Source organism: Mya arenaria, chromosome 3, assembly GCF_026914265.1.
Source record: "Mya arenaria isolate MELC-2E11 chromosome 3, ASM2691426v1".
In the NCBI taxonomy this organism is placed as follows: domain Eukaryota; kingdom Metazoa; phylum Mollusca; class Bivalvia; order Myida; family Myidae; genus Mya; species Mya arenaria.
This window is the reverse complement of record NC_069124.1, coordinates 57035571-57058808: the sequence shown is the minus strand read 5'-3', so window position 1 is coordinate 57058808 and position 23238 is coordinate 57035571. Positions and strand designations below refer to the sequence as shown.

Genomic DNA, 23238 nt, shown 5'->3' with positions numbered 1-23238 from the left:
GGGTGTCCCTTACGGATAAAAGAACAATTCATAAGCTGACATTTATATATAAATACAAACACAATATGTTACCATCTTAATTATCTCGAACAATTATTTCCTTCAAGTGCGCAAGCAATAAGTAAAACACGTACAATTTACGAAACTCAGAAAATTCAAACGTTGCTTAAAAGAACACCAATTTATGCACAGTCCCTACATTTTATTTTATTTTTTTAAATTTTGGACTCACTTTTTCCATCAGTCCCTACATTTTATATCGCAGGTGAAAGATCCGCTTTTTTATTAAATTTTGGATTCACTTTTACCATCAGTCCCTACATTTTATATCGCAGGTGAAAGATCCGCTTCAGTCCATCAAGCCCGGATGCGCAATAATTGCAGCAACTCAAATTCCCATTGGAAGTTCAGTAGGATGCCTGTCTCCCATAATACTTTAAGGATTAGCCCACCTTGGCGACAACAAATTCATTTACATAAACCATCTCTCTCTCTCTCGCGCGCGCGCGCATTAAACAAGTGGTCTAAGTGGTCTGAGTTCGTTCAAAATGAAGTTTATAACAAAACATATAATCACACAAAACCATTCTCAAAATACTATATATCCCAATAGAGAGATACAGGGTGACTATGGCAAAGTTGCCGACCGAAATATTGGAGTGCCTTAGAAAAAAGGAGTCCGTGAGGTGCTGCAGCTTATTAGCCAGAACCCAGCCGGCGCTGACATGGACGGATATTGCAAGGACAGTGGTAATTGGAGCATGTACATTGACGTTTAAGTATTTCAATACAGTGTTATTATTCATTTGCATGTCCTTTGGTATTTCAGATATGACTAAATGGAACACCACGTAAGTCGAAACATAATGGGTGTTTTCGTCACTTAAAATGAGCACCGTCAGCACGTTCGGTTCATATTCCTTTAAAACTCTTTCACATATGATAAGGGGGGGAGGGGGATAGCCAAACATTTTACCTTTTAAAAACTTGAAGCGGTGTATTAAACAGTTCTGTTTATTTTGTGAAGGGATGTTGTATCGGAATTTTATTGCAAATTCGTTTGATTTGTGTCCAAATGTTTCAGACAATTCAATAAGGAATTTTTGTAGATGTTGATGGTACAGAAATAAAACACGATAGGTTGAAATTGTCGTGTTTTGGTATTCCAAACTTTTGCATTGTGGAGATTTCTTAATTTCTAAGAGCGTTATCAAGTACCGGGGATCCGACGATGCTTCACGAGACGAAATTCTTGATAGTCAGTGTAGGCTGTATGCGCTATGTAGAATTCAAGTTCGTTTGTACTGTGTTTTGGAAAATGAAGTCAGACGTTTTGTTTATAAAATAATTGAATAATCATTTGTGTAATATATATGTATGCTATTTGTAACATATGGCATAATATGAGTTATTCTATTGTTTGCGCCTTTTGCTTGACATTAAATGGAAGATTATGATTTTCGAGTCAATAAAGAATATAATTACTCAAATAGATATCAATAAATTAATTTCAAATTATTTGTTGTTGTTTTTTTTAAATTTATTTGAAAATAGATATCATTAACTTAATTTTCATTTTTTTCCCTTTTGTTTGGAAAATAGTGCTTATAATTGTATGTCCAACAAATGAGAGTCTGTCTTCATTTCAAATCTTTCAAAGTTATAAAGTGGTTGAGTGCTTGGCGTCAACTAATCACCATGTCACCACATCCAAGTGGAATAAAAGAGGAACGTTTACGGTTGCCATGCGGATCGTTTTGTTTATTTCAGTACGCTGTTTTGCTTCTAAACAGTATATTAAAACTATATATTTTTGTGGTTATTCAATTGTTATTAAATTAACATATATGAAGATATTGAAGTATGTATCCTTTATATTATGTGTGTGTCGTATTTTGCTGTCATTCTCAATACACGTCCATGTACAGAACTTCTATACCAACCGTACCAATCCTAAATGGATACAATTATTTTTCAATAATTAATTATTTGTCACTATTAAACTTCTTGAAGCAAGCTACTGTACTAAAATACTTAAGCTTTGGACATATAAGATCACCGGGGCTACTGTTTATTTTGGAATAGTAATATGACGCACTCTTGGGTCTTAAATCGTTGGAAATTCATTTTAGAACTAAATATTGACAACAAAAGGAAGTCTGGCAAAGAACTTGTCATAACAGCTATCATTACAGAAGGAACTAGTGCTTTTGATAGATAAGGTGCGGTTGTATCTAGTTATGAAGACTCGTTCAGAAATTCAATATTGAACGGTGACTTAAGAAATATCCCCAATATATACACCTATGTTTATAGAACATGTCACATCGGTGGCAGGGGTTGATCCAGGAAATTACGTAAGAGGAGGCGTAACTTAGGGCCACAACCTTTTGACATTCGTCAATCCCTCAGAACCGAAATTTATCTATTTTAAATGTTGGCAGGAGTGTCTGGGGGTACTCAACCAAGAAATAGTTGACAATTCGTTCTGAGTGTATTTTATAACTGTTTTCTTCGATATTGACATAAAAAGTAAATTTGGACGATATAGGGAACTGGCTATATCGGACGCAAACGAGCACTTCAATGTCATTTATAGCAGTGTACATGTGGGTAAAATGACAAATGTTATAAAATGCAGACATTATCAACATACGCTAATGTATCAACTACTAATTTCAATATGTAAACTATAACTTAATAAAAAGTAAAAAAACAGCCACCATCAACATAGGCTCACGTATCGTCTACTTACTTACTAATTGAATATTATAGGTATTTACAATGTACAGCAAAACATTAGCATAAAGTAGATAAATAATACAAAACAACACACACATACGTCCACGTACCGTCTAATGAATAAACAATACATTTATTTATATTTTTGTTAACACGTGTAGAGTAAACAAATTGCAGATACAATTAATATTAACAAATTTCAAACACCATTTAAATACTTTCAAGCACCGTCTACTAATTTCAATAAATTAACAATGCAATAAATAATATACGTGTATTACAATGTGTAAACAAATTGCAGACACCATTAACATACGCTCATGTACCGTCTACAATAAAAAAAAACATAACAATTCAAATGTGTAAATTATGCGAATTGCAGACACCATTAACATACGTTTATGTACCATCTACTTAGTTTTATAGAGAGTTAACAATTAACATGTAAAAAGTATGGACATTTCAGACACCATTAAAATACGTTGATATACCAGCTACTCAATTAAACCAACAGCAGACGCCATTAACATACATTTATGTACCATCTTCTAAGTTAAATACAGGAAGTATATAGCAATTAACATATGTAAAGAAAGCAATTTACAGACACCATTACCATACGTGTGTGTAACATGTACTATATTCAATAAAGAGAGAATATCACAGTTAACATGTGTAAAGTGCGCAAATTGCAGACACCATTAACAAACGTAAATGTACCATCTACTTAATTCATAAAAAGAACAATATGACAATAAACATGTCGAAAACAAACCAACTAGAGACACCATAAACATTCGTTTATGTACCATCTGTAAGTTAAATACAGTAATATTATAACAACAAATGTATGTAAAGTAAGCAAATTACAGACACCATTACCATACGTTTATGTAACATCTACTAGGTTCAATAAAGAAACAATATCACAATTAATATTTGCTAGGTAAACAAATTTCAGACACTATTAAAATACGTGTTCGTACCGTATACTAAATTTGATAACGAAACAATTTGACAATTAACATGTGTAAAGTCGGCAAATTGCAGACATCATTAACATACGTTAATGTTCCATCTACTGAGTTTAATGCAGAAACAATATAACAATTAACATGTGTAAAGTAAACAGTTTGCAGACACCATTAACATACGTTCATGTACCGTCTACTAAGTTCAATAAAGATACAATTTAACAATAAGCATGTGTAAAGTGAGTAAATTGCAGCGATAATTAGCATACGTTTATGCACCGTCTACTTAGTTTAATAGAGAAACTATATAACAATGAACTAATAAAAAGTATACAAATTGTAGACACCATTAATATACGTTAATGTACCATCTACTGAGCTAAATATAGAAACATTATAACGATTTACATGTGTAAAGTAAACAAATTACAGACACCATGAACACACGTTTACGTACCGTCTACTTAGTTCAATAAAGGAACAATGTAACAATAAACGTGTGTAAAGTAAACAAATTGCAGACACTTTTACCATACGTTCAGGTACCGTCTAGTCATATTAATAAAGAAACAGTATGAATATAAACAAGGGATAGGTAAACAAATTGTTGACACCCTGAACTAAGGGCTATTTACAGCCTACTAAGATCAATGAATGAAGCATGGAACCATAAACAACTGTTAATAATAAAAATATGCAGACGTTACGTTTATATAATGTCGTCTAAGTCCAATTTATGAACTATATTGTCATCACAAGTGTACAATAAACACAAAGCAGACACCATTATCTTAGGTTAGGTCACCGTCTAGCAAGTCGAAGAAATAAAAGTATTATTTACAAGGGTAAAGTAAAGAAATTGTAGACACCATTAACATACGTTCATGTACCGTCTACTAAGATCAATAGTTTAACAATATAATTATTGACAGGGATAAAGGTATCCAATCGCAGATACCACTAACTTTCGTGCTGGTTCCGTCTACAATGTTCAATTGAAAAAAGACTCAATGTAACTATTTACAATGATAAAGTTAACAAATTGCAAATACTATTAACACCCGTTCATATACCGTCTACTTAGTTTAATATTTGAACAATATCAATTATCAACGTGTGAAAGTAAATTGCAGACACTATCAGCAAACATTCATGCACCGTCTACTTAAACAACAATGGAAAATACAGGGACAAGTCAAGTAGCCTAAAATTAACTGTAAACCGTGCATCTACCGTGTAGTTAGTTTAATTAATAAAACCTTGTATTAAAGTGTCAATGATTAACAATTTGCAGGCGCATCGCAACATATAAATATTGTTCCGTCGACTTAGTTTAATAAATAAACAGTATATTTATAAGAATGTGTAAAGTAAAACAAAAATAGTAACATTGAATTTACAGATTCATAGATTAAATACAACAGTATAAATATGTCAAGTCTGAGACGATTTTCAAAAGATGGATCTCACAGTAAATTAATAAATGGCAATTGAAACATTCATCGAACGCGTTTTATTCCATATGTGTTTGCACGATCAGGTTATTATAAAAAAATCAATTTCGCTGATTAAGTTTTTATTAATAACAACACTTTGTCGTTGTGAGTATTTCCTCTGAGTACTGATTCAATGATGTTTGTGCATTTTGCTGTCTTGAACTTACTAGAATGTTTCCAATTTCAATAAAATCATCACAATACTGAGTTGTTTTATTGTCAAACATTTGAACAAACATAATTATGAGATCAAATGCTTGTCTTTTTAAAAAGAAACGGTATATATTTCATCATACATGGGGTCTTCAGACGGACATGTGGTAATCCAATGAAATTACCAGATTTGAAATCATCACGTAGTGGTAAAAACGGCAAAAACGTGCACTCATACATACACGCTTCGCCAAGAGGCAACGATTTCCATTTTCGAAGCTGGTAAGACTGAATCAGTGTGAACGCATATCTGGATTCAAAGCATTTTGTTTCAAGCTGCAGGTATGACAGTGGTTCGTATATTTTGCGGTAAGATACCTGTTCTTTAATGATATTAATCAGTGGTCGTTTCAAGGATACCCAACAGTCTATTACCCTTTGTAAGCACCTTGAAATACCACATTCCCTCGTCTCAATGCTTTCAATTTTGCATGCTCCACGAATTAACTCGGTGACAATGGCCCTAGCTACGTGTGGAGAAACCTTAGAGAGATAACATGTTTTGACCTTCTCGAGACACAATGCGATATCGCTGCACCGGACAGCAGAAAAAGAAATAACTTGTAATTCTTTTATAGCTTTCAGATCAATACAGCCACTAATATTTACATTCTGTAGTATTAGACGTGTCAATGTTGTTCCTGGAGAGGCATCGAAAACTTCTTTCTTTGGATCATCGGTCAATGAGCCAGCTGTTGGCGCCCTTACACAGAGAGTTGTTACTAAATCGAAATGAATACTCGAAGCTTCAACATCGATTAGTTGTACGTGAACTAATTTATCGCTTACAACAAAAGAAATACTTTCACTTGATTTTAAGTGAGTGAGGTAGACTTTTTCAAGACTTGTACTTAAGATTTCAACGTTTTCGAGGCTGACTTGAATAAAATTGAGATTTAGCACATTTAGTATCTTCATGACGAGATTTGTGTCTCTGAATGACTTAAAAACTCCAACCACTATTGCCTCTGACGTATTTTCAGTGACTGAACAATTTTCAAGACAGAAGGCATTCATTAAAAACTTGTCGACAACGCACGACATCATTGTTAAATTTCTAAGATTCTTGCACAGTTGTATATCAAAGCAACCTTTAATTGTAACATATCTCATATTCAACGCGGTGAGATGTTCTGCATCTAACGAACAGCTTCCATTTAAATGTATTCCAGCAAAATCAAACAATTCTAATGCAGGACATACTAATTTAAAGCTATCAATGATTTTTAATTTCTCATTTTCTTCAAATTTGAAGTAGGGTTTCAGTACGAGTTTTTGAAGTTTGTCTGCATTTCTAGATAGGGATGATAAAATGCCGGAAACAATCCCCTCGTTCACGTCCTGTACTAAGCATGTTTCGACATGATCTGTGCTTAATGTTATATTAGATATATACGAATCAACAATGTTAATTTCTTTTAAAGTTGTTTTGGTTAATTCAATTTTTCCACAGAATTTAAACAAGGACAGTTGTATGATCTCTAAATTGGGAAAACTAACACTTAGGTGTGTATTACAATGTTTGCATGAATGTTTCTTTTTGGCATGATTTGTATTAATTTGCATTATCCTTGTATTGTTTGTTTGTAAGACAGTCCTTAAGGCATTATATAAAACCTCACAATTTTCAAACTTTATTGAAAGTACAAGCAAATTTAAAGTTTCTATTTTAAACCCAGGCAAAATATTCTCCTCGACTATGAACATATGAAGTTCTGTCAGGCTTTTGCACTCTTTCAGATCTAAAATTCCAGTGAGTACAGTTTTACTTATTTCCAAATATTTAACATGGTCGCTTATTATTGTTACATTTCCACATATAGTAGAATTTGCAATTTCAAACCATTCATTTTCTCGAACTAGTTGATCGGCTTTTCTCGGCGCACTACTTTCGAAAAGATCTATGTCATTTAGAGTACTGATACTTTGCGACTGTTTACGAGATGGTTGCAAATAAAAGCTACATAAGTGTGAATCAGTGACTCTTACGTGTTTTACCTCTGTTCCAAGGACAACTTCAAAAGATCCTCCGAAATGCATTTGTGCCACTGACATTTGCCGTATATTTGGCAGCATAAATGAACAATTCGTCTTTATCTGGTTGTTTATCAAAATCACATTTTGCAGATTTGTACAATTCGTTTGCAAACTTAGTATTTGCTTTCCACGTATACTATTAAGTGAAAGATGATACAGCGGCATTTCTTCACATAGAATGGTTTCTCCAAGCTCACAGTCATGAATACATAGGTATTTTAAATTACCGCATATATGCATATCGAGTGTATCACTAATGGTCACCTGTTGTAAAGAAATCTTCGTTAGACATGAAGAAAATATCAAACTTCCATTAATGGTCACACAATCCAAAAGAATATGAGTCGCATTTAAATTTAAGGTAAGCTGTTCTACAATTATTATTTTTTTGAACGTTACTTTCCCCCATTGGTCGTCGCAACGAAATGTCTCACAACGTATTTCAGACATATTAGGGCTCGTGTGTACATCAATTTGTCTTTTGATGTCAGTACGATTCGCAGTGTCAGGAAGACCTTGAGCAATAAGGTGTACAAAAGCTGTTATAATAGCATAGTTAGAATTCAATACGTTAATATTGTTAATTCGGTCTCTTTTCAAAAGCATTTGACCTGCCGTTACATTATTGAAGTTAAGATTTGTTAACGCTGGGAGGCAACGTATGTCTATAATGCCATTAATTTTGACATTTGTCAATTTCATAGACTTTAGACTCGTAGAACATATGTTAATTTCACCTGAAACGTTTACACCAATCATTTCAAATGTATGTAATTCATTCGAGTCAATTATGACGTCTGTTTCAAGCCAATCGTCCACAGCAATGCTCTGTAGATTGGTCCCGCTATAAACAATGGTCGTTTTAGTTAAAGTATTCGGTGTGTAGGTATCGCTAATAATAGTGTCTCGGTGACTTATATCATGTTCAATCGTAATCGGTTGATCGCCGTCGACACCGATAGTGTCTGAGTGCCTCATAGCACGGTCAATAGTGATCAGCTGCTCGATATCCCCACCAGTTGTGTCCGGGTGACTCATACCACGACCAAAAGTGATCGGTTGATCTATATAGATATCAGAAATACTATGTTGACTAACATATATATCTTTAACCGTGGATGAGTTGCATTTTTCTTTCTGTTCAATTGGCAGGATTTTAAGTGACGTCAGTGTGTGACTTGCAATTTTCAAACAACGCAGAACTTCAAACAAGATACATGTACTACTTTTGGACACTGAACATTCTTTGAGCAAAACCTTTTTTAAAACAATGTAATTACAGATTAATTTTTCAGTGATAAATGTTGTAGGTTTTTCATTGGCCAGCAACTCAAAATGCAAAATTTTACATTGTTCCAAAGAAATATTGCGTAACATTTCCACCTCGAAAACAATAGCGGACAGTATTGTTACGTCTGTCATACTGATTGACTCAAGAGCAGGGCAATTTAACACATGTTTTCCAGAAAATGAAATCCTGCAACCCTTCAATATTAGAGTACTTAAAATATTTGGCCCAAAGGGGAGAATAGAAGAGACATCCAGGTTTGGTGCATGACATACAGTAACTTTGACGGGGGCTCGTATTGCGCCTTCTAGACAAACAGCGGTATTAACAAGATATAAGCTATCTATATTGCAAGCATTTGTAATGCGAATGTTCCCTTTGACATTATGCATGTGTACGTTCTTGAGGTTTTGGCCATGAAAAATAATTGATCCGTTAATTAATGTCATTGAGGAAATATACAATTCCTGTAATGGCGCATAAAGAACAGCCATATTGTTCAGTTCAAGTTTATCACATTCACTGATAGACAGATACTCAAGGTCCAATGTGTTGTGACGAAAAACATCATTCACTATTGAGTTTACAATTGGTGTAGAGCACGCCGAAAGTGAACACCGTTTTAATCTCGTAACCTCGAACTTCACTGAATTGATACAAACTCGATTAAGGCTCAGTAAACACAATCCAAAACAGTTTTCTATGAAAATGTCCATTTTCGAATTAAAGTAATAAAGAGTGAACTCTCTTAACTTTGGACATGTTATTGTTGTACTAATAGTGGCGTGGTGTATTGTCCTGGATTCAAACGATGACATTCCTGACAAGAACAGTTTTTGGATAGTGTTTAAACATGTGTTTCCTAATTCAACAAACAGCCTCTGTAAGGACGATGACTGTATATTCTCAATACGAATTTCCCTCAAACAATTCGTGTCTACTTGCATACTAATAGAGCACAAGCGTTTGTTTTGACTGTAAGGCAGTATGTTCGACGGTATATTGTTCACAATTAGGGTTGAAAGACCTTCACACTGAATGATTCTTAGCTCATGAAAAGAAACATCGTCAAGGTCAACAATGTGTAAGCTGCAACATTGTAACAGACTGACTGATCCTTTGACGGCAAGACCTCTAAGTTTTAACGATATCAAACACGGCCATTTTCCAAAGATATCGGTATTAAGATTAAGGATTTCTTTATTTGATATAATCAGTTCTTCCATTTTTTTTGCACTAAATAAGGGTTCGGATAGCATTTGGACGACCACAGACTCCTGACAATTTTCTATGTAACATTTCGTCAATTGCAATGGCTCAATACGTATGTCTTTGCATGACACTTCATTTAGTCTTAATTCTCTTATAGAATCACACTTGGATAAATCTAACCCGTTGTTTAACTGCACCCGATCTAAATCGACTTTTGAGAGGGTGGTAGAAATGAACTGAAACATATTATTTATACCTAGATCCAACTGTAAAAATCGAGAATTTTGAATTTGTAGCGCCTTAAGCTCAGGTGCTGCTTTGTTGATTCCTTCCATTGCTATAAAAGAATCAATTATATTTAGTTCTTTAAGAATTTCAAAATTGAGGAAACATATAAGACTGCTACTGTGAATTTCACACTCTTCAAGATTTCGGCAACTACGCAAGTCAAATCCGGAAGAACAATTAAGTATTTGAAGATACCTGAGTTGTGGCAATTGAATCGATATGAAACGATCGATCCATACTCTACTTACACTATATAAACATAAGGAATTGATCAATTGTCCTTGGTTTGACAAATAATTAAGAGCCGTTCCAGCAGATCCATTCCCGATGTCATTAGTAACGTGAACATTAAGAGAGTTCTTAAGACATTCTATTTTTTCAACTTGACTCAGGTCGAATCTCAGGGATTCTATAGTTTCGCAAATGAACGAGATTTTAAGTGTTTCAGGCCATAATTTTATATTATTTATTGCAACCTGCTTTAATGTTACACTTCTGATTATAACTACTGCCTCTGTTAGAAGTTCAAAATCTGTGCCAAAGACTCCAAACGTTTCTAATTTCTCACAGTTGTTGTTGAGACAAAGCAAAGCATCTCTGGTGATTTCAGAACAAGTGTTTCTCAGAGTAAAATTTACAATGTTTGAAGAACTGAATTTAAATCCTGTTGATCTACAGTTGATAATATTCAATGTTTCAATGTTAGCAGAAGACTGAAGATCTATGCAACCATCAAAGACAATCGATTCTAGTTCAATACATTTCATACGTTCAGACGAAAATTCAGCGAGAAATCTAAGATGTTGTTTCAATGCACCAATTCCTCTAAACGTCTCAATATTATTCAAGTCTTGAAATAGCGTGTCTGAAAACGTACTAAGAAGCTTCGAATCCACTGATAACCTTTTGACCAATTTGCAATTAATTTTCAAACAGCATTGATGCATACCTTCTACGTGTATGCTTTCCAAATTTGAACATTTAGACAGGTCAAGACAAATAGCCGGTCCTATGTAATAATCAGTTAGTTCAAAAACTTTTAAATGTTGCCCTTCAATAGTGATAAGTGACTGAGATTTATATTCTGTCTCGTTTGAAGGTTGTAAGCTTGCTTCGGTGGCAAAGTATCTTATCTTATCCATACAAGAGATGCTTATATACTCTATTTCTGGTTTGTTACGCTCAATAAGCTCAATCAAATTTTTCTCTTCTTTCTCGGTCATATACTTTCCTACACATATGTTGAGTAGAGGCAATGAAAAGCCGACGTGGTTAGACTTTATGCCTTCAATGTGTCCATCTATAACGAATCGTTGGATATTTTCAATATCAAACGATTCAACATCAAAATGAAATGACCTCAATATTGTGTTAAACTTGTCCAATATTTTGCATGAAGATAATGGGCTTAGTCCGCATAAAAATACAAACATGTCGCTGAAGCTTAAAATATCTTCTACAGAATGACAGATGGAAACAATCTCATCAACACTTTTTGAATCTTCACTATTAAATGCAATGAAGAGAGCTGCTAGAAACTCTTGGAATGATTTGTGCACGAAATAAAATCTCTTTTCTTTCTTTCGTAAATTAATGACATGTGTATTGCACGAAATTATTCCCATTTTCAGAGCAAGTTTGCACTCTGTGTTACTTAAATACTTGGCCACAATATTTTCCGGGAAATTAACCACAGAATCCCGTTTCAAATCAGTCAATGTGTAAAATGCTAGCTTTGTAAATGATTCAAGAGTATCAAAATTTAAAGATAGTCCGCTTTTATTTGTTAAACAAGAAACCTTATCAAGTTTTGGATTATCAATATGACCCTTTAAATCCGGATTTGAATTCAATTTCTCTTGCTCTCTCAGGATAAGCATGTCAAGTATTTCAGCGTAGATCTCACACCTTGAGTCTGTTAAAGATCTATCATCATGCCAAAGAGCAATAATAAAAACACCTAGGAGTGGAACTGAAAGATGATCAAACATTTCCACTTCAAAAATCATATCCAAAAACTCACTTGCGTCTTTTGCTTTTTCTGTATGTGGTGTATTCAGAAGTTTTGTAACGTTATAAATTAAAGCTCTAACTGATACAGAACTTATACCTTTAAGAGTAAGTCTATGATTACTGACTGGACTAAATTTCGACGTGATTGGAGCTTTCAAAGGACGTGTAGTGATCAACACTGTCAGATTCTCACCTTCTATGTAATGAGGAATGATGGTCTTTTGGCGTCTACATGAATCTGGGTGATTCCATTCATCAAGTGCATCCATTAAAACAAGTGTTCGTTTTGAAGTAAGAATTGTATCAACTACATCGCTGCTGTATATGTTTCTTCCAGGAAGTTCTGAAACTATTTGACTTGATATAATTTCAGTAATATCACATTCGGCATCACTGGCATAACCTAAAGATATACAAAATAAAAACTCAAAATAACTTAATGTGTCTTCATCCAAAAATGTCGTCACGTTGTCCAAATCATATGAATCAATCGGGTCTTTATTCTTCTGAGGGAAAACACTTCTTTGCGCTTTACACCAAGATGAAACAATTTTTGAGCAGAACGAAGTTTTCCCTGTTCCGGGTTCACCTATAACATGAACAATTCGAAAAGCCTCGCCTTTTTTGAAAAGCATATTTCTGAAAGATTCAACTTTCATGGATTCGTTTCCAGAATGGCCTTCATGACTATTATCTTTGTTATCTTGAATTATTGCAACGTCAGGGTTTACGTAAAGGGAGTCTATTGGTACTTTTATGTCAGGAACTAAGGCAACTGGCTGAAGATAACCATGTTTTCTCTCTTGATATTTGATCAGTTCCAACTGAAACTCTGGAAAGTATATGAAAACATTGATACTAACTCTTTGTATCTACAATAATTATGATATAGATAAAACGCAATTATTTATAAAGAAAAAATGTATATTGATAACTAAATGTAAGTTCGCCTGAATGAAATGTGTTCCCTGCATAGTGAACTGATAGAACATACTCAACTGCGCAATTTTGTCCAATCAATTAAACTTAAGTTCTACCGAATATAGTAAAAAGGTAATCAATACAATAGTCGAATGCATATTTTAAATCTTTGTTAAAGTGACACTCTTATTCAAAATCAATACATATACATGTATTTCAAGCATACATTTTGACTGATATACCATTAACTACTTAATAAATAATGCATTTATGGAAAATATTATTTACTGTTAATAAAATTATGACCGTGTATTTAATACGGAAAGCGCAAAAATATTGAATGATTGGTGAATGCATAAAGATTTACTGTGGTTTACTTTAATTGTATAAGGTAGAAATACCATGTTTAATGCTCATTTCTTTCAAATTCAACTCGGTATCCTTCATAAGAACCATTGTTTTCGACATCTGTTCACCCATTTTTGAAATATTACAACGATATCATTAATAGCTGTAAACCTTGTTTGGGAGTAAAAGTGTATCTTTAAAAGGCAAAGACGTGATGGATTATTGGACAAATCTGTTCAAATATGTTTCGGTGTAAAAAAAGAAAATTGCATTTAACAATTACTTTAGAGGTAGCATTTCATACCTTTGTGTAAATGTTCTTCTGATGGGTACATTGATCTGGTACGTGCTTCTTTTGTTTCCCGGTCAATATCGTTGGCTATTTTTTCTAGCTTATGTTCTTGCACATGTGCAAATGCTTCTAAAGAATCAGTTTGGTCCTTAAAAGACGTCTTGGATAATTGATCCCGTTCGTCTTGCTCTTTTAAATGTTTTTCTATGTCTGCAAACGCCTGTTTTCTTTGTTCTTCTATGGCTGCAATAGATGTACCCCGTTCCTCTCGGACTTTGCTTAAACTTTTGTCAGTGATATTTTCAACTTCGTCTTTGAATGCCTCTAACTTTTCTGTAATGTCTTTTTTAATATATTCTAACGCCTTGGAATTTGTTTCATCTATACTCTTGTAAGCTTCTTCAAGACATTTTATAGCATCCTGAGTTGAAATAACCAGTGTGTCCCCTTTAAGCTAAACGAAAACGATCAATAATATTATAAAACTAACAGTTTGGTACAAGGAACTCTTATTAATGTATTAAAGCAAACAATGACTACAAGTTTACATGTCTGCAGTAAAGATAGCACCACATTACGGTTGATGTTTTGCAAACACACAGGAGGTAAATTTGACAAACATTGTATCAGCTGAAAGATAAGCATAATATCTTCGTTACTCCATAATGAACAACCATGGTCGCAGATTAAAACCATCTATGACTCTTACATATCGAATAATTCATTCAACATAAGAATATATTTATGTCCTCATTTTAGAATATTGATTGCTTTTGTTCTTACTGTACTATGTTATTCATCGGATTGTTTGAACAATGAATATCATGCGGTTTTACATTTCAAAACATTGCAAAATGTTATAAAATTATACCTGCTTTACATAAAACAAAATCCGTCTATTGATAAACGCTTACCTGTTTAAGACCACGCAATACCCCTTCTCTGTTACAAAGGTCTTTTGGATCGCTGAGCAGCCTTATCATATTATCAATTGTATCTTGAAGTTCAACGTCCGTAATTGGTATATCGATTCTCTCAAAATGGCGGATTTTGTTGACTAGATCTCGGACCTGTAACAAAAGATACACTAGTCTGATAGTAAACAATTAATTGTGACGAGAACACATATTTAAGAACAAGTTTTTAAAAAATACAAAATATAAATATGTATTGTCATTGCATAAAGATAAGCTTTCAAAATGGTAATAGCTAGATCAACCTGGATACCAATTATTACTTAAGAGCAATCCAATAGCTATGTCATAAACTGTTTTGCTCTTGAAATCATTTGCCCTTTACTGGATTGCACTCTGTAAATGATTTCGATGATAATTCGAATAAACATTACTGATCTTAACATATTAAACTAATGCTTTTAATTTAATTTCAATCTGAGTTCTACCGATTTCCCCTGTTAAACCCCGTTATTGTTCGTCTACACTCAACTGTTAAAGAATTCCTTATACCTGTAAATATACCGTATAAACATAATAACATGCACAGAAAATACAGTCATACAATTACTACATATATTTAACTAACCTCAGTACAAATATTTGTCTGGTCAGACATTTTGGCTTGAAACAAGGTCTCAAATGTTTTACAGTTGATAATCAATGCAATCAATCCATTGAAGTCCAGTTCGTCAAAAGATTCCTTTTCACTGTATTCACCCTTCGGCAAAAAACATTTGGCAAGCTCTAGTGGAGAAGAAAACCATTTCTCTGCTTTTGAGCTCGTCCAGAATGGTTTTAAGCGGTTCTGTTTTTCTATTTCGGTCTTAAATCTATCATGCGCTTTACAGAACTTGTACATAAGCTCCGGTGCACTGTGGAGATTACAATGGCCTTTCTTCACATAACATAACCCTCTTGTAGGACAATTTAAAACATTAGGAATACAACAGCTGCTACATGCATGCAAACCCTCTTTCTCGATGATGTCAAGGAATGCTTTATGAAGATCAGTCATCTGTTCCCGGACAAAGGGCAAAATGCCTCCTCTGGTTATGTAAACGGCCATCCAACATTTGAGCCATTTTTGACTTCCGGGTGTGTGACATAAGTCTCTATAATCTGCCATCTTAAACTTGGTTGTTCAGGTGTGAACGTTAGTTGTCATCTTGCTGCATTCTAATGAAAATATGTTTTGCATTTGAATTGAGTTTGTAAAAATCGATACCTATATATACCCACTGTTTATGATTTATATTCAACAAAATAGTTGAACTCTTGTAAGGTTTAAAAAGCAATGCAACACATAAAACTTTACACGATTAAAGATATTTGACAATTTTATTGACACTAGAGAACACGTTGAACTTTGTTAAATTGAATTGGCACTTTATCAATGTAATGGATACTACTGATGTATTAAATGTCAAAACTTGTTCCGCCATTTTGTTATTCTAAAATTGCAATACATGTTTTTTTTAATCAAATAAACTCTTTGATAAATAGATCAATTTGACAAAAAGTATTTAAATTTACATACGGTATAGATACCGAGCATATAAGTTCGATCTGTATCCGTAATCCAAGAAGTTATTTAACACGTCTAAAAGGAAGACACTATCGTATCTTTTGCGCAGCTAATAACATGCTCATGGCGTGTGCATGCGCAATACAATCTACCAGCTTTAAATAGGAAATAACGTCATTATATCGTGACTGAGTTCTGCCTTTTTTCGTATTTTTATAATCCGATATATTTTCGTCCCGCCGCTTTGCTTTTTTCATATTTTCGCCTTCCGGTAAACATAAGCAAAACTCTATCAAGCTTTATGGGCTGATTCCTGCCATTTCGTATTTTGTCGGCGATAATACGAAGATAACGAAATTACACCAAGTGGTATGTATGCATTTAAAGCTGCACTGTCACAGATTGATTGTTTTGGCAACTCTTTTTTCTTTTCTTTTTGTCTGGGAATGAACTACTTTTGACGTAAATAATATAAGACTGCTGACAAAAGAGCAGATTGCAGTGTTCATATTTACGTTCCAAATTTGATGTTAAATAGTTAAAAGCGTTACATACGCTTTAAGAAAAAAGGAATTTTCGGCAGTTTTCCAACCAAACAATTGAAACCTGTTCCGTTTTGGATTATCTTATATGACTAGATTGAAGGCATTGATGCCCAAATCAGCTGTTTCTATGGCAATTTCTTTAAGAGATCAACAGTGGCAAATTATGAGAGTGCAGCTTAAAAAACGAGCATTTAGAAACAGTAAGAAACAAAAAATAAATCCATTTATTGAGTTCAACATACATGTAATTATCATATAACTAAAATCATCAAACAAATAATCGAACAAAAACAAAAATACAAGGACATTTTATAATTATAGTATGTGTTGCTTGAATTATAAGCACTCAACCGTAGAATAACATGGATAATGTATGGGTTCCAATCTACGAAAGAGTCCATTTAAACTGGGAACAATGTATTTAACTGGGGTAACCATTAAAGGACAATCCACTTATAGTACAATGTAGATATTGCTTTAAATAAAACGCAATGTTAAGGTGTTTTAAAACATTTAGTTTTATCCAACAAAGGTTCTTCTTGGCTCTGAGATAGATAAGTATGTCTTCATGTTCGCATCCAAACAAGCCGTATTGGTACTACGAATTGCTATCTAGGGTTGACAGACAGCATCTGCTCAATCAGATCTGAAAAGAAGAAAGCATGTAATTTGATTAAATCACTAAAATCATGCATTAGCACAATATACAAATAAAAGTAGCATAGGTTAGTTTCAAACTATCCTCGACACCCCAGCGTATCATAACCTGTAGCATATAGGTTATGATACGCTGGGGTGCCGAGGATAGTTTTAACATAGCAATTTATATGTGTATGTTTAATACTTTGTTTCTAGATGACGTCCCCAACCAAGAACGGGGATTAGCCCTATGGAAATCGCACATTACTCTGAACCACATTCGGGTCCCGACTTTCTTCAGCAGGCAAGCCAAACAGGTCGTTAGAATATATATCTGTATTTGACAAGAACCATTACAAACAACCAGTATTTACCTAGTCATCTCAGGGTAGTTATTTGAATCGATTATCATGATACTATTTTATTGAATATAAGGAGGAAATAAATAATCAGTGCAAAGATAGTATCATTAAGGTTTAATTAGAAATTCATTGCAATATAAAGTCGGCGGTTGAAGACAATACATGTACATGTACCTTGAAGGTCAAGGTCTCCTTGTGCGTCCCTGTCAAATCGCTGGACGATAAGCATGGCTTCTTCTGTCGTAAGCGTTTCGTGTCCCTCTCGCGTCAAAATGTGGATGAGCTCCTCGTCACCTAAATTGTCGTATGATTGTTTACATGATAGTTTGCTAAATATACGCAGATCTAGATATAAACACTATTTGCAATCCTACCAATTTATTGAGCACGTGAAACATTTTGTATACTCCTGATTTTGATTACCTCGAATGGTTCCACATGTACCAGGGGCATAGCAGTGCTCACAGGCAACAAAGACATAGTCAATGTCCTTACCAACCCCTTTTCTTTTTACGGGCACAACTAGTTTTTACTTTTTGCATATTGTGTTACGCATGTTAGAAAGTCCGTAGCTATAGCTATGCCATTGTGTATGATATTTCTACTTAAAATGTAAGAAACAGATCCTTACTTATTGTCTGAGAGTTTTTGTCGATGAACATGGCGAAATCCCCATGGAGCACGCGCTTGGTAACTTCCGGTTGGGTCCACTCCAACTGCGCCACCATGTTCAGGAATTCATCCTTGCTAACTGTGTCCCCCAAGTCTGGAAAATGCCAGATGGTGACAGAAACTTAAGAGCTGTATGTTTCTATTACATCCAAGGTAACTATTACATGCGATGCAGACCATATACATTCGGAACTCTTGATAATTCTTTAGAGAATAAGCAAAATATACTGTTGCAATGCGTTACCAGACACAGAAATGAGTTGGTCCATCTCGTGGCGGGTGGGGTTGAGGCCTGTCAGCCTGACCGCCTCAGTCAGCGTCCCTCGATCGCTTCTTATGAGCCCCTTCCGCCTCTCTTCCAAGTTTTCAAAGGCGGTGGTTGCAACTAAGGTATTGTAATTAGATAAAGATTAAACCCTGCGATGAAAGCAGTTATGTTCTGAATACTTTAATATTTTATTTTTTTATTTGGAAAGTTTTCATCATAAGTTGGGCAATTTGTATTTAACTATGCGAATTAAGCTTTATTTGCATTACAACCTATTTTACTGTGATTGTAGTTATTTTCTACATTACGTACATACGTACATATTTTAATTCACATGCTATATACTACATGACGCATGCTTTGAAATACAATTGATCTTATCTTAGCTAACAAGGTTTATTTTAAAGGTTATATAATTAATTGATTATGCATATTTGGTCGGACTTACGTTTTTTTTGTTCATCCGTCAACTACAAATAAGAAGTTTGTTGATAAAAAATCAATAGAATAGCATGTACTTAAGTCTGTGTGTATCAATTAGCATTAACGAGTTTATCAACAGTATCAAAGATTGAAAATGTTTAGGAATTACACTTTTTAATTAATTAAAGTACACAGTTTTTTTTAAAAAAACTTTAAAATATAAAAACAATAAAGACAAATAATGAATAAATCATGCATTCACTTACCATAATTAATATCTCGTAAATTTCGGGCAACTTGTAATCCTTTTAATCAATGCTTCAACTTTGAACAATTCGCAAAGACAATAGTATGGAAATCAAAAACCTGTGTTCAACGATTCGTACAAATTTAACAAAAACAATGCATACACGTCGTGAATATAGTTTCACCTTTATTGATATTACCGTACATTAAACAGTACAGAACAAACAAGTAATAATTATTAATTATGATAATGTAAAAAAGTATATATATTATAATAAAGCTGTTTAAAGCAAATTATATTCAAAGAACATGTACATCAGCAAATATTTAAAAAGTCATGTATAATGTATCTACACTGCTATTAACAACTGATGCGACCCATTGGCAACTCTCATCCCATGAACAGCTTGGAGAGTGCTAGAAGAAAAACGCAATGAAAAGTACATAAAAGAGAAATAATATAAAGAAATAACTTTCTATTTTGCTCGCATATATTAATGATATTAAAGCATTCCAGATATCAGAGGTATTTCCTAACTAGCTTCTCTACTGAGCCCAGATACATTGTTAAACTATATGTAACAAATCTGTATATTTATAACGTTGAGTACTACAATAATTGTCTTTGAAAAAGCTGGCTGAAACACTTAAACGTACCCGCAATGTTGAGGAGGCCGTCGGTTTCGAGGGAGGCGAGAGACGCCAGGAGAGAGTCGGCGTCCACTTCCGATAGCGGCTCGTCGCCAATCTTTGTCATCACCTGCAAGGTACAAGTTAACTGTGAGGCTTTGCAGAAATAAACCAAGTCAACTGTTGAGATGTTTAACCTTAGGTTTAAAAAGTATATTTAAAGTGTTAATATAAAATGATAAATAATGCGCTAAATTTGACTGTTTCCATTACTTTGTTTGGTTTTTCTAAGTACGTGCGTCCATTGCTTTTTAGACAAGTATGTTTAAATGTGATTTCAAAATATGTGCTACGTCATATAATATATTCTTAACTTCTTACACAATAGGAGCAATTATTTGGTCAATAAATGTGGGCAAGTATCGCAACGTTCCCAACCAACCTTGCGGAATTCCTCCCTGCTAATGCAGAAGTCGCTGCCCTCAGCGAATTTGTCAAACGCTTCCATGAGCTCCGCGTCAACCGCTTCCGGTGTCTTAATGGTCACGTGGTCCTCCACGTACGTCAGAAACTCATCCAGCGTCCACGTACCGTTCCCTTGAAGAATACGTAAATTGACGTTGCGTACGTTGTTGGCGTACATCGGGAATTTGTTAATTTTTTGCAACTCAATGCTTCATGAAATTTGTTATAGAAATACGATTGTTGATACTCTTATATGACAAGAAAGGCAAAACTGTCGCCCAAATAGTAAATGGGAGTGCATGTAGGTTTATTAATTAGTATAAATTTAATTCGACATATAACAATAGAAAACATCACAAAAACGTCAAGTAAGATGTAACATAATTTACCAATGCGCATTATTTAGCGGCTTGGTAAATTAATAAAATTATTTTTTTCGGCCAAAAAAGAATACTCGGTGACGTGACGTCAACTATATATGGCGTAGTTTTAATCATATGCAGTTCAAGATTTCCGGTAAAAAACGGCAAGCGAAAGACATATCAAGTTGAAAAAGTAAGATTTTATGTTTTCCCGCGACCAGATTTGTTAAAACTTCTGTATTTTGTTTATCTATTGTATGTTTTCTATAATATTTATGTCGACAAAAAGTACATTAATTCTACCTTTTAATTAGTAAGTGTTTGTCCTATTTTGACTCTGATTTTAGCGTTTATTATATGTATACTTTAATCTAGCCGGAAGTCACACGTGTCAAAAAATGCCAAAAAATAAATTAACGAAGTTGTAACTTGCCGAAATATTTAAAGAAATATGCATTTGTTTATAAAGCTGCAACTGCAGTCTAAAAGTACATAAAATTGACTACAAATTGGTGTGCATTTGTATTAAGTTGAATATAAACTGAATTTAACACTTGAAAATTGCAAAATCTAGCCACGATGTCACAGCCTTTGATATTAATGTGATGTCGACGTTACGTTTGAAAACTCAATAATGTTTACGTATACGATTATATACGAACATTGCAATATAATTCACTCATAACTTATTTGTTTAGAATTAAATTAAAATGAATAATGTAAAAATACTTTCATCTCCACTATTAAGATAAAGTTCGAAACTGGAGCAGAAAAAATAGCATACTATCGAAAAACACCTCAAGTAATCTATGCAACGTTAAAACGGTTAAAAATGACGATAACGTCGGTTACGCTAATAAACGCCAACATCGTACGCAACGTCGTTTACGTTTTATAACAAGTATAATGTGATGATTAACAATATCCGGTATGCCCACATTTCATCTCAGACACAAAGTGTATACTGGTAAAAAATTTAATATGGTATCAATTTTCTAACAGTATGATGATATTATTGGCACTCGCAAATCACTCATGCATGTTTTTCTTATCTGAAATATCACATGTTATATGCGTCTGGGAGTATCTTTTTTTGAAATTCATGTTATTGCTTTATCGAATCCAAAGCGGGTCAACAGCCTTCCGATTTGCGGAAACATAGACCTACCCGCGCGCTCCAAGAATGTGGCCGTCTCCTCCGCGGTCGGGTTTTGGCCGATTAGCTGCAAGGTGGACCGGAGCTCAGACTTCCGGATGGCACCGGTGTGCTCCACGTCTATGTCCTCGAACGCCACCTTGAGGGCTGCGAGCCACGTAATATAGGTGATATATAGAGTGTGCAGGACAGTCGGACGACTAGCGTACATGTATTTATGGCAAGTGGCCAAGCCACGGTTTTCAAAACTAACATCACTGATATTCTTTAGTTACAGGCATTCAATGAGGAGTCGGAATTGACTGAGGTGGTCTCTGCTGTGATATGATACACCATTCAATAATGTAGTTCCATGTACAGTACAGGCAGAAATTAATACGCACTATATGGACATTCTATAGTTATACCAATGTTGACACGGTTCTTGAATTATCATTTAAAAAACATTGCTCGTACGTCTTATACTATAACATTTTCTTGCTTATGCAAGTATCAATTATTGAAAATAAAAAGTGAAAATGTTCATGCAAACCTTCTTTAACATTATCCGGTAAACTTTCTGACATATTTATGCCAGTACTTGATACAGGTATTAAACACCTCCGGGTCTATGCTGTCCTTCAATCGCTTTCTTTCTTTCAAATAGTTCAATAATGCGTGTTAAAACAAATGAAATTTGATACAGTTTGCCTTAAATAATCTAAAAAGTAAGTAAACCTTATACATGCCCTCTCAACATTCGATGTGAGCAGAAGAAAGACTCAGAAAAGGTTACTTCTTAATTAAGTTGAAAAGTAATGTATACTATTGTTGGCATTGCTCTTCATTATATTTGAATTTACTATATATTATTGTCTTTCTTTATATATCAGTTCCAACGCTCATGACTTATATATTACTTTCTGAAATAGAAACTGGTTTAACCAAATGAAAGAAGCGTCCAAAAAGAATACAGAAAAGGAAGTTTAATTATATCATACCAGTATACACACATATATCTAGTTTCAAAGAACGTCAGTTTCCAAACCAATAATCCCGCTACGTCTTGTTCTTGGCCTAAGATATTGTGTCATATATACTAGCTCTTATTAATATTGTAATACCCCATACATGTACGCATATATGTTATTTGCAACGTTCGGCCATGCGGTTTTTGGCTAGTGAC

At 34.1% G+C, this 23238-nt stretch overlaps 3 protein-coding genes across 3 annotated transcripts; all 3 read right to left on the bottom strand.

Annotated features, from left to right (window-relative positions):
- Positions 1–2839: 2839 nt before the first annotated feature.
- On the bottom strand, positions 2840–16452 carry LOC128228279 (uncharacterized). Its single transcript, XM_052939496.1, has 5 exons — positions 16318–16452; positions 15367–15956; positions 14739–14894; positions 13837–14278; positions 2840–13095 (listed from the first exon to the last, which is right to left on the bottom strand). The coding sequence occupies exons 2-5, from the start codon at positions 15904–15906 to the stop codon at positions 5462–5464; spliced, it is 8772 nt and encodes a 2923-aa protein (XP_052795456.1). The 5' UTR covers positions 15907–15956; positions 16318–16452; the 3' UTR covers positions 2840–5461.
- Positions 16453–17060: 608 nt separating this feature from the next.
- Positions 17061–19543, bottom strand: LOC128226610 (uncharacterized). The gene is made up of 6 exons (XM_052936568.1): positions 19481–19543; positions 19240–19261; positions 18768–18908; positions 18483–18617; positions 18026–18145; positions 17061–17496 (listed from the first exon to the last, which is right to left on the bottom strand). Exons 1-6 carry the CDS (start codon positions 19481–19483, stop codon positions 17459–17461), a joined length of 459 nt encoding a protein of 152 aa, XP_052792528.1. The 5' UTR covers positions 19484–19543; the 3' UTR covers positions 17061–17458.
- A 102-nt stretch (positions 19544–19645) lies between these two features.
- Positions 19646–22995, bottom strand: LOC128227058 (troponin C, isoallergen Bla g 6.0301-like). The gene is made up of 5 exons (XM_052937254.1): positions 22606–22995; positions 22086–22220; positions 20533–20687; positions 20118–20220; positions 19646–19877 (listed from the first exon to the last, which is right to left on the bottom strand). Exons 1-5 carry the CDS (start codon positions 22637–22639, stop codon positions 19852–19854), a joined length of 453 nt encoding a protein of 150 aa, XP_052793214.1. The 5' UTR covers positions 22640–22995; the 3' UTR covers positions 19646–19851.
- Positions 22996–23238: the final 243 nt, after the last annotated feature.

What these genes read in the sequence shown, in the direction of transcription:
- LOC128228279 (XM_052939496.1), bottom strand. Translation starts at nt 15,906, where the DNA reads ATGGCAGATTATAGAGACTTATGTCACACACCCGGAAGTCAAAAATGG. An exon ending in AGACAAATATTTGTACTGAG is followed by an intron (nt 14,895 to 15,366) that starts GTTAGTTAAATA and finishes CTTTTGTTACAG; the next exon opens with GTCCGAGATCTAGTCAACAA. An exon ending in TATTGCGTGGTCTTAAACAG is followed by an intron (nt 14,279 to 14,738) that starts GTAAGCGTTTAT and finishes GTTTTCGTTTAG; the next exon opens with CTTAAAGGGGACACACTGGT.
- LOC128227058 (XM_052937254.1), bottom strand. Translation starts at nt 22,639, where the DNA reads ATGTCAGAAAGTTTACCGGATAATGTTAAAGAAG. An exon ending in GCAGGGAGGAATTCCGCAAG is followed by an intron (nt 20,221 to 20,532) that starts GTTGGTTGGGAA and finishes TGTACCTTGCAG; the next exon opens with GTGATGACAAAGATTGGCGA. An exon ending in CGGCCTCCTCAACATTGCGG is followed by an intron (nt 19,878 to 20,117) that starts GTACGTTTAAGT and finishes TTTTTCTTCTAG; the next exon opens with CACTCTCCAAGCTGTTCATG.
- LOC128226610 (XM_052936568.1), bottom strand. An exon ending in CCAACTCATTTCTGTGTCTG is followed by an intron (nt 18,618 to 18,767) that starts GTAACGCATTGC and finishes GGCATTTTCCAG; the next exon opens with ACTTGGGGGACACAGTTAGC. An exon ending in AGGAGACCTTGACCTTCAAG is followed by an intron (nt 17,497 to 18,025) that starts GTACATGTACAT and finishes TCTTCTTTTCAG; the next exon opens with ATCTGATTGAGCAGATGCTG.